The 15899-nt window shown below is 40.5% G+C and overlaps 1 protein-coding gene across 1 annotated transcript in view; it reads left to right on the top strand.

Annotated features, from left to right (window-relative positions):
• The window catches only part of LOC124775518 (NPC intracellular cholesterol transporter 1 homolog 1b-like), a 135749-nt gene extending 120187 nt beyond the window's left edge, over positions 1 to 15562 (top strand). Inside the window, exon 23 of the mRNA XM_047250351.1 lies at positions 14988 to 15562. Coding sequence (XP_047106307.1) covers positions 14988 to 15562 — 575 coding nt within the window. The remainder of the gene's footprint in view (positions 1 to 14987) is intronic.
• Positions 15563 to 15899: the final 337 nt, after the last annotated feature.

Genomic DNA, 15899 nt, shown 5'->3' with positions numbered 1-15899 from the left:
AATTATTTTGTTAATTTATATACTCATTAATAATCATGCTCACAAGAATCAAATGTTCCTTCAGAGCAACTTATACAACCAATAATATTTTCACTGTGGAAATTGTTTTATGTGATTATCACAGCTAGAGCTTTCAGTGTCATTATCACTGATATTAGAAACAACTACTGGAAGAAGCTCCACATGCTAATGCCACAAAAAAATAGCAAAACTTGAAGTATTATTGTAAAAACGAACAGTTACATGCATGCTTCAGGACTATATGCTCCTGTATTTCACTTGCATCTCTTGGAGGTGTAAGAAGACTGAATTGTTATAGTAATTAACTTTTCTTTATTTCTCAGAGAGAACATTGGAAATCAATAAGTTGGAAGAAATTTCTGAAAGACAACACTGTAGCGAAGGTCCTAATAAAAGCCTTTGACCTGTTAATGAAGTTCACATCTTTAATTATCAGTTTCCCTACATATATTCCTGCATTATGATTGGCTGCTTCATTGGAAGACTCTACCATTGTACATCTCATGCAGTGCTAGCCATCTGCATGCATGCACAGTGTTGCATGCTTCAAGAAGACTTGAGATAGTATTTCCTAGTAACTATAAATAAATGTGACATTGAACAAATTTATTATACACACCATTTAATACCTTCAGTTTTTGTTACTTATTCCTTAGTATATTCTCGGCAATTTTCTACAGCTTTAACAATCATTCAAAATTCAGTTTTCTTGCCTGGAGAAGTATGTAACAGTATGGACCACAACCACAATCAGACAACTGATGACATCATCAAGTATTAGACTGAGAATGCTTATCACACTAATGTGAAGATCAAGCTACTCTTGGAGTTGTATGACAACCCTTACATGAAGCAGTTTGTCCAGAACTTGGAGGCTGTAAAACTGTTTCTAAATTATCTAATTTCAAAAGTATGGACTGCTTCTGGATGTCTAATTATGTTGTTACAAGAATACTTCATTTGATAAGTCACTATGTTTTATTTTTAATAAATGTTTAGTGTATGGAATTTTTCTGGATTCACTCAAAGTCTCAAAGTTATCCCTGTATTCAGAAAGGTTGATAAGCAACTCTTCGGAACTACCAACCAGTTTTCGTTGTGCCAGTGTTCTCAACAAGTTTCTGTTGTGCCAATGTTCTCAGAAGTATTTGAATCACTCATGTACATTCAATTAATCAATGGATTTCAGCTAGGTAAAAAATACCACTGCAGCTCTTCTACACACTACTGACCAGACTTCAACAGTTTTCAAAAGCTGATGTTACTTGTATTATGTAACCTGCCCAGATAGCCATGCATATTAAAGCACTGCTTGTAAGATGGGGAGATGGTGGATTGAATCTGGGATCGGCAGATTAACAACAAGGTTTTGTACGTTGGCCAGCCTGGATGGTTTTTAGGCAGTTTTCCACATCCTCCGAAGTGAATAACAGGCTGGAAGAGAAGATCCACCTCACTTACATGATTCCCAAACATTTAGGGCAGGTGAAGAAAGGAAAGTATAAAAAAGAGAAAAAGAAATAAATCTTATGCTCACTTCCACATAAATAGCACTATACACAGACAATTTGGATTGGATGCACATTTTTCATCCTGGAGGAGAGGTGGGGGTGTAGGGGGGGGGGGGGGGGGTGGAGGGGTAACAAGTTGGCAACAGGAAGGGCATGCAGCCACCCCTTAAACATGTCAAATCTGTTAGTAGCCATATCGACACTGTACCAATGTGGATCTAATATGCAAGAAAAAGAAGACAATGTCAGTGACATTGCATACCTTTTAAGATATTACTAACCAAATTGGAGTATTATCATGTAAAAACTCTACGTTAGCAGTAATTTGTTCCTATCTAAACAACAGAAGACAGTTTGTCTCCATTAAAAATAGACATCCTCCTTAGTAAAAAATGTTGTGAGTGCTTCACAGGACTCAGTCCTAGGCCCCTTCTTTTTAATTGTGACTATCAATGAGCTCCCCCATAGTGTTTCACCAATTTTAATCTGCTATGCTGATGGTATAACTTTACTTACTTTCCATCACAGCATCCCAACTCTTGATAAGATTATGCAAGAAACTTTTACCTCTGCATTAAATTGGTTTGCAGCCAATAAACTTATTTGTAATCCAAACAAAACCCAAAGCTTATGTTAGGATTGTCTGAGAATATAGAAAGTAAATGTGTCAAACTCTTTGGGATGCATATGAACAACAAACTCAATTGGGAAGAGCATGTCAATCAAGTTTCTAAAAAGTTCTCATAAATGTCAGACCTCATGTGGAAACTGAAAGATGTGGCCAGTAATAATAATCTCCATGTGACATATTTCATGCCCCTTCAGTCATCTTCAGTCATGTATCTCACATCACCTACTCATATCAATAACATAAAAAAAAATTTTAAAATTTTTGAAGCAATATGCAAAGCTGACCCTATAGAGCACTGATGCCCTCCATCCTTAGGATACTAACAATTGTGAATCTGTATATCTGCTTGTCTCCACTCTATCAGAAACAACATTAAAGAATATATCATCAGGGAAACAATTCACAAACACAACACTGACAACCCCCTAAGTAGCTGCAAAGTATCAGTTGAGGTACTTTGAAACCAAAGAGAGAATCTCTTGTGATCCAAAGTAACACACATGTTTGATAAGTCACTATGTTTTATTTTTAATAAATGTTTAGTAGCCATATCGACACTGTACCAATGTGGATTGTTAAATGAATGGGCCTATGTTTGATTCCCAACCAGGTCGGAAATTTTCTCTACTCGGGGATGAAGTGTTGTGTTGTCCTTATGTTAGCATCATCATAATTGACTTTCCACTGTTGAGTCAGCTGTATGGGCATGTCCCAAAAACCAATAAACAAAAACACAACACCAGATATAAGGTAGACATTGACATTCCAAGATAACAGGAAACTCCCATAAAGTGAATGCCTTCAAAATGTATATCAAGTTTCACCCATGTTACAATATAAGAGTTTTATGATATGGACTAAAACTAAACTCCATCCGAACAGGCCTTGGAAGGCCTAATGGTACCAACCAGTCACCATGTCATCCTCAGCCCACAGGATGAAAATATGGAGGGGCATGTGGTCAGCACACCACTCTCCCAGCCGTAAGTCAATTTACAAGACTGGAGCCGCTAATTCTCAATCAAGTAGCTCCTCAGTTTGCCTCGCAAGGCCTGAGCACACCCTGCTTGCCAACAGTGCTCGGCAGATTACAGTATGTACAATGTCGATGTTAATACTTCCACCATAATACTCCAATTTTGTTAATAATCTGTGAAATAGAATGACTTCTTGTCCCTTTGTCCCATATTGGCAGAGGACTGATGTGGTTATTAGTAGATTTGGTATGATTAATTTAAGGGGTGGCCACATGCCCTTCCTGTTGCTAGGCTGTTAAGCCCCCTTCCCCCCCCCCCCCCCCTTTCCCCAACCCTGTCACCATGATGCAAATGTGAACACCAACTGTCTGTTATTCTGTTATTAACTTATGACTGTAACTGTACCATGCAATTTGACTACACTACCATCATTATCTACATATCAATGATGTACTATTGATAATATTTAAGGTTGGCCCCAAAGTACCATGCCACCCTTTCTTCACTAAAATCAAAATATTGACAGTTGTAAATCTTTATATCTTTGTCTCCTTGATCTATGGTAAGAACAACATAATATAAAGTATTTAGCCAGTAGAAAGAATAAATATTAAGATGAGACCATATGCAGGATGAACATCAACATTCCTAGGCACTGACACAAGCCAACAAAATCTGGCTTCAGATACCATTTCGCCAACTTTCTTGTCCCCAACCTATTCTAGTAATAGTAATGGGGAAAGGGGACTACAGTTTAATGTGGAATCTGAACAACGTGTTCTCCCTTGCAGATTTTCACATCACTGAGAGATGGTCCAACCAGGATTCAGTCCCTGGTCCTTTAGTTTCCATATATGTTATGTATCACTAGACCACCAGGACATTCCTACCAGGTCTGACTTGTGCAACATGTAAACTAATCCAAGACTGAATTTTACAATTTTCACTTTTTCCTCAATTGCAATATGCTGGTCTTCAAGCACCATAGCCCCCATGTCTATTGCAATTCCCAGTTCTTCACAGAGAGGTGGTCTGCCACTTTGTTCTTTATCATTCAGACTTGCTTGAGTATAATGGAAGCATTTTCACCACCTAACAACTCTGTCCCACCAACTCAGCATGGAATTTTGCAACTTTCTTCTCCTTAAAATGCAGAAAATTAATTACCACATGATATTACACTTTGTCTATGGGCTGTAACATGTTTTGCTCCTATTGTGGCATGATATGATACTGTGGCATCAGAATTTCAGTGTTTACCAAGACTGCAGATATGTATCTGCAACCAAACAAAAAAATTAAACAATGGAAACTCAAATTAGGAATATCAACAATGTAGAAAAAGATTGATTGCCACTCACTGTAAATAAGACACATGAAGTTGAAGACAGGCACAATTAAAAGACACTTGCGTATAGGTTTGGCCACAGCCTTCATCAGTAAAAATAGAGATATACACCATTTACACACACAAGGAAACAAATCATGCAAATATCACCGCCAGCTCCAGCATTCCAGCCTGAGAAGCTGGAGTTGGTGATCATGTGTGAGTGAGGTATGCTTGCTTCTGTGTGTGAATGGTGTACATCTCTCTTTTACTGATGAAGGCTGTGGCTGAAAGCTATATGTAATTGTCTTTTAATTGTGTCTGTCTGCAACTTGACATGTCTTCTTTAGGGTAAATAGCAATCTGTCTTTTCCTACATTGTTGATATTCCTACCTGAATTTTCCATTGTTCAATATTTGCCAAAATCCTTTCTTCCATCCTACAGCCCTGTGATATTTTCCTTTGTTACTCTTCTCTATAGCACTACTCTTCTCAGTGTCCATTCTTCCTATCCTTTCCTGTGTTTATTCACTACCTTCCAAACCATATCTACCTCCGAGCCACACTGTATCAACAATTGTCTGCACACAATTCAGACTTCATGACCACATGCATTGTTGATGCTGCATCTAATGCCCCAGATTCCTTTCTCCAAGAGTATTCTGACCCAAGATGCAGGAGTTAGCAGTCGTGCGTGAGTTGTGCTTGCTTTCGTGTGTGAAAGGTGTGTGTCTCTCTTTTACTGATGAAGGCTGTGACCAAAAGCTATATGTAAGTGTTTTTCAATTGTGCCTGTCTGCAAACAAAAAATTATTTATGTAACTTTATTATTTCAATGTAATACAAAGGGTGTTCAAAAAGTCGCACCGTCGTCTCTAATTTTTTTTTTTTTTTGCAGGAGGAGAATAAAATTTTTCATGAACATGCTTGGAACATTTAGCTATGAGTTGGTACATAAAAGTATTTTCTTTTATTTACAGGTGGGCCATAATGGACCGAGAAGTAGATGTCAGGTTGCAACAACTGTTGGTGAAGGAGTTCCTCTTCAAAAGTGGCGATGACTGCCACAAGGATTCACAGGAAGTTGCTCCCTGTTTATGGGGAGGACACATTGGATTGCAGCAGTATTCAGTGGTGGTTGCAGAGGTTTAAAGAAGGTGATTTCTCTCTACTGGACAATCCATGATGTGGTAGACCATCGACAATGAGGAAGAATGTGTATTCATTTCTCTTGTCAAGAATCTAGACACCCAACGAGCACAGATTTTTCTGTACCCTAGTGACTGTACCAGTGATACAACACTACCCAATGACAAATGAGTCATTTCAGCAAGCTGTCATGTCATCACATATCTGTCATTTTGGATGATTTGATCAATGGTCTCCTTATTCACATCACTCACTGCCGTCGATGGTCTACTGCATCGTGGATTGTCCAGTCGAAAGAAATCACCATCTTTAAACTTCTGCAACCACTGCTGTATACTACTGTAATCCACTGTGTCCTCCCCGTAAACAGGGAGCAACTTCCTGTGAATTGATGTAGCAGAGTCACTGCCGGTCTTGAAGAGGAACTCCATCACTGACAGTTGTCGCAACCTGACATCTACTTCACGGTCCATTATGGCTCACCTGTAAATAAAAGAAAATACTTTTATACACCAACTTACAGCTAAATGTTCCAAGTATGTTCACAAACAATTTCATTCTCCTCCTGCAAAAAATAAAAAAATTAGAGACGACTGTGCAAAACTTTTTGAATGCCCTTTGTAGTTAAATCTATGTGGCTACCACTTGTAGCTACATCTACATCTATACTCTGCAAACCACAATGATGTGCATGGCAAAGGTTATATCACATAGTACCAGTTATTAAGGTTTCTTCCCATTCCATTCACATATGGGGCGCAGGATGAAGGATCATTTGGATGCCTCTGTGCATGCATTAATTATTCTAATCTTATCCTCACGATCCCTATGTGATCAATACTAGGAGGTTGTAGTAAATTCCTAGAGTGATCATTTAAAACCAGTTCTTGGAACTCTATTAATAAACTTTATCATAATTGTTTACGTCTATCTTCAAGAGTCTCCCAGCTCACTTGTTTCAGTGCCTCTGTGACACTCTCCCATGGATCAAACAAACCTATGAGCATTTGTGCTGGCCTTCTCTGTATACATTCTGCATCCCCTGGTAGTCCTATTTGGTATGGGTCCCACACTTGAGCTATACTCTAGAACTGGTCACATAAGTGATTTGTAAGCAATCTCCTTTGTAGATTGATTCCACTTCCCCAATATTCTATCAATAAATGAAAATCTGCCACCTGCTTCACCCACGACTAAGCCTATGTGATCATTCCATTTCATATCCCTACAAAGTGTTATGCCCAAGTCTTTGTATGAGTGAGCCGATTTTCACAGTACCTCACTGAAATTATAGTTTTTTGTGAAGTGCAAAATTTTACAGTTTTGAAAATTTAAAGCTTTTTTCCAACTTCTGCACCACTTTGAAACCTTATCAAGAGCTGACTGAATACTTATGCAGCTTTTTTCAGACATTACCTCATTACAGAAAACTGTGTTATCAGCAAAAAGTCTGATGTTACTAATAATATTTTATGTAAGGTCATTAATATGCAATATAAAGAATCAAACGCTTTTCAAAAATCAAGAATTACTGCTTCTACCTGCCTGCCTTGGTCCAAACGTTTCAGTATGTCATGTGAGAAAAGTGTGAGCGGGGTTTCACATGATTGATGTCTTTTCATTCCATGCTGCTTGGTGCTGAGGAGCTCATTCTGTTTGAGATACCTCATTATGTTTGAGCTCATAATATGTTCTAAGATTCTACAATAAATAGATGTCAAGGATATTGGGTGGAAGTTTTTCGGATCACCTCTACTACCCATCTTGTAGACTGGTGTGACCTGTGCTTTTTTCCAAGACCCAAGCATGGTATTTTGTTCAAAGGATCTAAAACAGATTATAGTTAGAAGAGGGGGCTAACTCAGCTGCAAATTCATTATAGAATCTGATAGGTATTCCATTGGGCCCTGGGGCTTTGTTCAATTTTAATGATTTCTGCTGTGTCTCAACATCACTGACACCAATACTTATTTCATTCACCTTTTCAGTGGTATAAAGATTAAATTGGAGCATTCTCCTAGGTTTTCCTTTGTAAAAGAATATTTGAAAACAGAGTTAAGCATTTCAGATTCTGCTTTGCAACCCTCAGTTTCAGTTCATGTGTCATTTGCTGCAAACTTGGCACTAACTTTGATGCCAATAATAGCCTTTACATATGACCAGATTTCTTTGACAACATTGTGTTACAGTAATCATCAGAGATAAAAAACTAACACTTGCCAACAAATACAGTCAGACTACATGCAGGGACATAAGTGAGTGCACTAGTCAGGTAGAAGTACATCAAATGCCATTGGACATGGAAATAATGTGACAGTCGTCCCGTATCTTAAAAACTGATTTGTTTTGTTGTACATACTGACATTCTTGATCTAAGTTATGCTGATGTGCTGGCTTCAGGAGCATATAAGACGGTAAGGAATAACTGTAACTAATTGGCGGAAACATGATGAGGGCTTTTCAAAAGTGAATGTGAATGTGAATGCATTGATGTAAGCAAAATAACAAAATAAGTAATGAAAGTATAGAAAATTTAAGAACTATAATGAAGGAATGTGACTCTATAAGGACCATGAATAGAACAGCTCTTTCCATCAAAGAAAGTATAAAAGCATATGAGGGATGGTGGACAGCTCAGACAATGGCTTGTCAGCTTCCCCCTTTGAGGTATCAGGCTGAAATGCTGAAGAAGATGTAGAACATAACAGTGAGGCATGGTGCAAGAGATGTAAGGCACCAAACAGACACACAGGTCATAGCTACAGTAATATGTTGCTGCGGGTTTTGAAGACTAAATCTGACTTTCTGAAACAAGGCATAGTCTTACAGTATTTCAGTAGCAGCATTCACACTGCTGATAGTGTGGATAAACACGTCAATATGTTGCTGTTGTTCCCTCATTAAAAGCAACAGAACACGGAAGGAAATGAGTGAACCACCATTTCGTTACATACTGCATATTTACAGATCAAGCGCTTACGATCTAACAACAGATGTCTACTTCTACATAGATTGTCCATTAACCATTGTGAAAAGCATGGCAGAAGGTATCACACCTAACATGCTACCATTTCTCAGGATTGATTCAAGAACATTTTTCCACACATTATTTGGCTGAATATTTATGCAGCTTCTTTCAGATAGTACTTCATCACAGATAACTGCATCATCTGCAAAAAGTCTGAGGTCAAGGTCATTGATATACAACATGAACAGCAAGGATCCAAACACACTTCCCTGGGGCACATCTGAAGTCACTCCTACATCTGACGATGACTCTCCATCCAAGGTAACATGCTGTATCCTCCCTGCCGAAAAGTCCTCAATCCAGTCACAAATTTCACTTGATACTCTATATGATCATACTTCTGAGAATAAGTGTAGGTGTGGTACTGAGTCAAATCCTTTTCAGAAATCAAGAAATACTGCACCTACCTGACTGCTTTGATCCAAATCTTTCAGTACGTCATATAAGAAAAGTGAGAGTTGCATTTCATACGATCGACATTTTCGGAATCCATGCTGGTTAGCATGGAGGAGGTCATTCTGTTCAAGATAGCTCATTATGTTTGAGCCCAGGACAACAAATCAATGTCAAGAATATTGGATGGTAGTTTTGTGGATCAGTTCTTGTAGACAGGAGTGACCCGTGCTTTTCCCAAGAACTGGCCATGGTTTTTTGTGCAAAGGATCTACATGAGTTATAGTTAGAAAAGGGAATAACTGAGCCACAAATTTGGTATAAAATCTGATAGAGATTCTATCAGGCCCTGGAGATTTGTTCAGTTTTACGGATTTCAGCAGTTTCTCAACTCCATTGACACTATTACTTATTTCATTCATCTTTTCAGTGGTACAAGCATTAAATTGGGGCAATTCTCCTGGATTTTCCTATGTAAAGAAACATTTAGAAATGGATTTGAGCATTTCAGTTTCTGCTTTGCTACCCTCAATTTCAGTTCCTGTCTCATTTCCTAGGAACTGAATACTAAGTTTGACGGTAATAACAGCCTTTACATATGACCAGAATTTCTTTGTGTTTTGTGAAATATAACTTGACAACATTCTGCTTTGGTAGTCACTGAAAGCATCATGTATTTTGACTGTGGTAAGTGTTTCATTTGGCGTCTCTCTCTCTCTATATATATATAGCCATACACTTTGTTTTACACCTATTATACAGTAATCTCTGTTTCTACATCTACATCCATACTCCGCAAGCCACCTGACGGTGTGTGGCGGAGGGTACCCTGAGTACCTCTATCAGTTCTCCCTTAGAAGTTTCTTTACAGTGACTGAACAATGGAGAATATTGTACAAGCATGATGGGCACTGACTGGCGCATTTTGCTGCTGATGTAAGACAACATCTAGTGCACCAATATGGTGATAGATGGATAGGTTCCCAGGGTGCCTTGATTACCTGATCTGATCCTTTGGATTTTTCTGTCAGGGGTCAGCTTAAAAGTGAAGTGTACAGTGCTCCAGTTGATATGGGTGAAGAACTGGATGAGAGAATTGACAGTCTTGACAAAATTTATTAGATGATACTGAGGGAAATGGGTGACCGTGGGGGGGGGGGGGGGGGGGGGTTGAAAAAAAAATTGAAAATTATACCTTGCTACAGAGAGGACTCCAGTGTTGCATCCAAATGTGAGGACAGCATATGGAATGCTTCCGTTAATTGGTATGAGTGTACAGTAAATAGTAACATGTAACTGTTGAAGTATAATTGTGTTTCTTGTTAAGGTTGGACTTGGATGTAATTTGAACCCAATTAGATGAAGACATGAGCAAAAAACTTACATTTTAAATATGTTTGTACTATTAATACAATACTTCATTCTGAAATCAAGGATGGCTTTTAACCACACGTTTGTAATTATTTCGCAAATGGCTCATTTACAGACACACATTTAGTGGAACTTTTTGCTTCTATTATTGTATACATTCTCCTGAGTCATTTGTTGCTACTAATTATGATTCCTTCTGTATGCAAATATTGTATTTGGGTTCCTATGACTTCCTTCTCAGCTTAGTGTCACAAGCAGCCACTTGTGTCACTTGAGCCATAAACTGGCCCTTCCACTTGTTAGCATTTCTTCCGGTTCAGTTGCAAATGGAATGTGGGAAGAATGGCTCCTTGAATTCCTCTGGATGTGCTATAATTTGACTAATCTTGTCCTTAGAATGCCACAGAAGCAATACCTAGAAGGTTGAAAAGTATGTTCAAATTCTTCACTTGATAGTGGTTCTAGAAACTCAGTAAGTAGGTTTTAGTAGGATAATTGGCAAATTAGATTTTTTAATATTTATGTGATGCTCTTCCATGAGTCACCTCTAATACCTGTCCTTGCTGCTGGCTCATGCTATGGACTGCTAATATTCAAAAACTCCTAGTAGTGTTTAAGGCGGAGTCATTATGAGGCATACACAACTGTAAACCTATATGGGTTACAAAATGGTATCCAGGGGCTGCAGGAGTCTCTACCACCCCCACACTGCCCATATTACACACATTAGCATCATTCTCACCATATAGGGGAAATGCTGAGTTGTAGATAGATGCAACAAAAAGACTGTCAGAAAGTTAGCTTTTAGCCATCAAGGCCTTCGTCAGAAATAGACAACGTACACACACACACTCAAGGAAATGCAAATGTAAGTTAGCTGCATTTTTGTGTGTGTGTGTGTGTGTGTGTGTGTGTGTTGTCCATTTCTGATTAAGGCCTTGTTGGCCAAAAGCTTACTTTCTGAGAGTCATTCTTTTGTGCCTAACTGTGACTCAGCATCTCCGTTATATGGCGAGTAGCAACTATCCTTTTCACATTATTGTGATTATTCCATCATGGGTTTTCCATCTTTTGATATTAGCATGATTCCTTTTTCATCCTTGGTGACCTCTGTTACCCACAGGGGTTTGTAGAATCCACAAACAATACCACACCATAATCTTCATGCCATGTGTAACACTTCTGGCTCTTGGGGCCATTGCTAATTCGCACATATCACATTTCAATTGAGAGAAGGTACAGTAGCAGGCATATGACATGGTGGAGCAAGGCATGGGGGGGGGGGGGGGGGAAATTCCCAAGTACCAGGCCTCATGAGGGGCCAACTAAGTCTCTCAAGAGTTTGGATCTCCCATGGTGCTCAGATGGAAAATATCAGACTGCTATCTATACTAACACAAATCTATAAAACCATTACGTCTGTCTGTTTGTCTCTAAATCCACTAATCTCTGAAACTATTAGACGAATTTTCATGGGGTTTCTGCAGGTAACTTGACCATAGTTTGGGGCACTGTATAGTCTTTGGTCCACCAAAATCAGATGACAGAAAAAAGAATATTGTATTTTAATGTTTCACTAGAACTTTCCCGCTGGCTGTGTGAACACACTAATGTCCAAAACTACTTCTCATGGAGTCGAATACTTGCTTTCTTTATAATGTTTTTGGAAATCTTAGCACAATGTTTCTCTGCCAAATGTACCCAGCAACAGCTGTGAAATGTCATTATAATATCATAGGATTGCCAACAATATTCAAAGATGAGGCACTTCTGATTTCATCACAAGGTGATTTTAAAAGCAATATACAGAAAATACTTTTGCATTCAAGAGTAAAGACAAAAGAAAATGTATCTGCTTGTATATTCAGTAGTTGTCCTGGAAGACCTGTAAAAGTGAAAAAATGAAATGACATGAAAGAGATACATTCACAATGCTGATGCTAGGAAGAAAAGAGGTAATTTTTTTCTTCTGCTCGTGTGTGGGATAACCAACTTACCTGGGAACTCTCATGTTACTTGATTTAACATTACCTCTTGGTGAAAGAGGCTTGGGTCTCATCGTTTCTTCTCAGGAAACTGATTGTCCAAACAATGGATATTTCCTCAGAATGCAAGTTGTTTGTAACTAAACTTTTGTTACTCGAGAGCATCCCCTGCCTCCACTAAAAACGAGAAACGAGTGAACATAGGACAATGAAACTTTGTGGAAACATTTTTAAAGACATGCAGAAGCGGAATAATGAATTAACCATTCAAAGAAACACTTTTTAACTTCCACAGGAGAGGGTAACACTTACGTTCTAGCTTACAAATGTTGCTCAATGTGACAACCATCTACATCCACGATAGCCTGAAACTACCGTAGAATTGATACACTGCTGCCTGAAACATCATGGCTGGGATATTGGCTACCTCCCTTGATATGCTCATCTTCAGACTCCAATGCGTGTTCGTGTCCTGTTGATAAACCCTGTCTTTCAGGTAACCCACGGCCAGAAATTACAAGCATTCAAATCTGGTGATCTTGGTGGTCACGCATTTGGAATGCTTGGCCAATGATTTGGTTTTCTCCAAATATGTTACAGAGCAATTCTCAGTCGAGCTATCATCCAGTTCCCTAGTGTGGCGGTCTTGGGATTCTGATAACTCACTTTGCCAATATTTTTCAAACCAATATTTATTACTATTCTTTCAGTCTTCTATTCCATGAAAGCGTCATGACGCTGGTATTCTTCCTCGATATATTTAGCATTTGCACACTCATTCCATTATTCATCCGACTGGAGTACTAGTTGTTTCAAAGCCGCAGTGGGAAACAGAAGACATGGTCGTACTGGTGTCAAGTTAAAATGAATATTGTCATAAGACGGCTTGAAAGATTTCATTGCAAAACGAGTGTGAAATTTACAACACTATCTTGGCAATGACGCATCATACAAGTGTGCTACAAACTGTTTTTGCTACAAACGGCTTTCTTTCTGGGAAATTATTATAATTTAATACAACGAATATTGCAAATTTGCTTATAAATGTTATTTGAATTTTTAGCTACCGCAATCTATAGCAATTGTGATTGAAAATGTGTGTGGAAATCAAAAATGTGAATGCAGAAAATATGCTCGGGAAAAAATTACGTACTGAAAGCAGGAAATTTAACTTTCAGTGTCATTTCTGTAATTAGGAAGCCTGTTTTCCATGCTTTCACAGAAAAACAATGTAACTTATTTTCATACCCTAAACTAAGTAAACAAATCTCAGAGAAGATTTTCTGTGACTTATAATAAATAACAAACTATCTTAAATAGTTCATTGTTTACATGGTAAGAATAACTGCTAAAACGAAAGCAGAACACTGACTTTTGTTCAGAAAACGAAGCATTTGTAGACACTGTATTACTGATAAGTACCGTAATTTTTCTGTGCATGTTCTCTACATCAGGAAATTAGGAACAATTACTCTGTTACACCTGTACATAATCTTTCAGCTCTGTGCCGGGAAACTTCGCGCGAGTTCTTCGGGGGCTTCTGCTTTCTAAAAATACCAGGCGATTAGACGTCAGAGCCTGTGTAATTCTCTAGAATATCAGCAGGCATGGTAACACAGGATAACACATGCATCCGAACTTAGTGCTGTTAATAGTTGCTAAACGACACACGACTGCATACTACCGTGCGCTCTGATTCAACCTATTGCGCCATGAACTGTCAGTTCGTTCGAAAATGGGATTTTCAGTCTGCAGCGGAGTGTGTGCTGTAATGAAACTTCCTGGCAGATTAAAACTGTGTGCCGGACCGAGAAGGTAGGAGGCGAGGTACTGACAGAAGTAAAGCTGTGAGGACAGGGCCTGAGTCGTGCTTGGGTAGCTCAGATGACAGTCCGGCTTTCGCCGCCGTACAGTGCGGACGTGTTGTTGTTTCCGCCTGCGGACCGCGCGCGCTCGCTGTTGTTTACATTCCAGCGGCCGTCATTTACGTGCACTAGAACCAAAGCCAAACGTTTTAGGAAATCCACATTACGATTCACCTTTTGCAACGACTACGCACGACCAAAGGCCTTGGAGGTAGAACGCTTCCTACGCGACGTTGCTAAGATCCCAGCTGCCGACATCTTGGGCATCCATTTGTCCATATTAAGCAGTACGGTGTACATCAAAGTCGTCAATGACGCTGTATGTGAAAGAATACTTCGTGACACCAACCATGGATTACGCTTCTGCCACGCCGACGGCAATTTCGGAGCGGTCACTGTCAACCATGCAGGCTTAGGAATGCGCACCATACGAGTTTTCGAACTCCCGTTCGAGCTCCCGGCGGAAGACGTTATCGCGGCTATCCGTCCCTATGGCACTGTACATGGCCACACTGCCGAACGCTGGGCGCAGTTCCAAACGTACCCCGTTCTTAACGGCGTACGGCAGATCACCATCGATCTCCATCGCCACGTGCCATCTTACCTGCAAATTAGCGGGTGCCGCGCAGTTGTCATATACGACGGCCAACCCAAGACCTGTTCCGGGTGCGGCAAAGAAGGCCACTTCAGATCTGAGTGTCTTCAGCGACGAATCATCCAATTGCCAGCCGCTACCGTGGCACCTCCGGCTCCGACGACGGTTTTACCGATCACCTACGCATCGGCACTCTCTTCTCCTCCCACCGGCCGTCGCCCGTCGGAACATGTACCGGTGACCCTTCCAGCTGCTACGGATACCGCCGGGGCCGACACGTCGCGCTCACAGCCTGACGCTACTCCGGAGCCACTACCAACAGCGACGACTTCGGACCCCCACCCGCCCGACCATATGGACGCCCCTTCATTTGACGTTGCCGCGACGGCCTTCCTCCCAGAGCGACGCGACTCCCTTCCGTCTTCAGACACTGAGGGACGAACCTGCAAACAACGTTCACCTAAGAGGCGCAAGAGGAGGCGCCGTACGGTCTCGGAAAGAGACGGATCGCCTCCCCCTGTTGCTCCAGAGTCCGTCCGACCAGACGAGGCCACGGAGAACCTGCATGACGATACGAATGACGACATCATGACGCCGACTACGGCTGTGTCGATGCCTACTCTACAGGCTCGCCCAGGTGCTCCTGAACCAATGGATTCCACCGCTGCGACTGCCGACGAGATGTCCTCCTTCAATGGTGTGGAGTGAGGACGTCGATGAGGACCCGGACCACGCGCTGGGGACAGAGTTACCCCAGACGGAAGCATCGTTACGCCGCTGATAACGCCGTCAGGTGGTGTACAGCACGACATGCCGTTGCCTCGGCCCTCTTCATCCTCCGCCGGTGGAGTTCCCCTCCACGGTGGGGTACGGCTCCAAACCTACCGAATAGCGACGATCAACACTAACACCATTAGCTCACCCGTGAAACTTCAACTGCTGCAGACTGGGCGTCGGGAGTCGACATCGCACTACTACAGGAATTACACTTGGCCACACTTCCAGACGTCGCGGGATATAACACTTATCCTTCTCCTGGTGACCA

This window comes from Schistocerca piceifrons, chromosome 2, assembly GCF_021461385.2.
Source record: "Schistocerca piceifrons isolate TAMUIC-IGC-003096 chromosome 2, iqSchPice1.1, whole genome shotgun sequence".
In the NCBI taxonomy this organism is placed as follows: domain Eukaryota; kingdom Metazoa; phylum Arthropoda; class Insecta; order Orthoptera; family Acrididae; genus Schistocerca; species Schistocerca piceifrons.
Note: the sequence above shows the minus strand (reverse complement) of the source record. Positions and strands in the feature narration are given on the sequence as shown.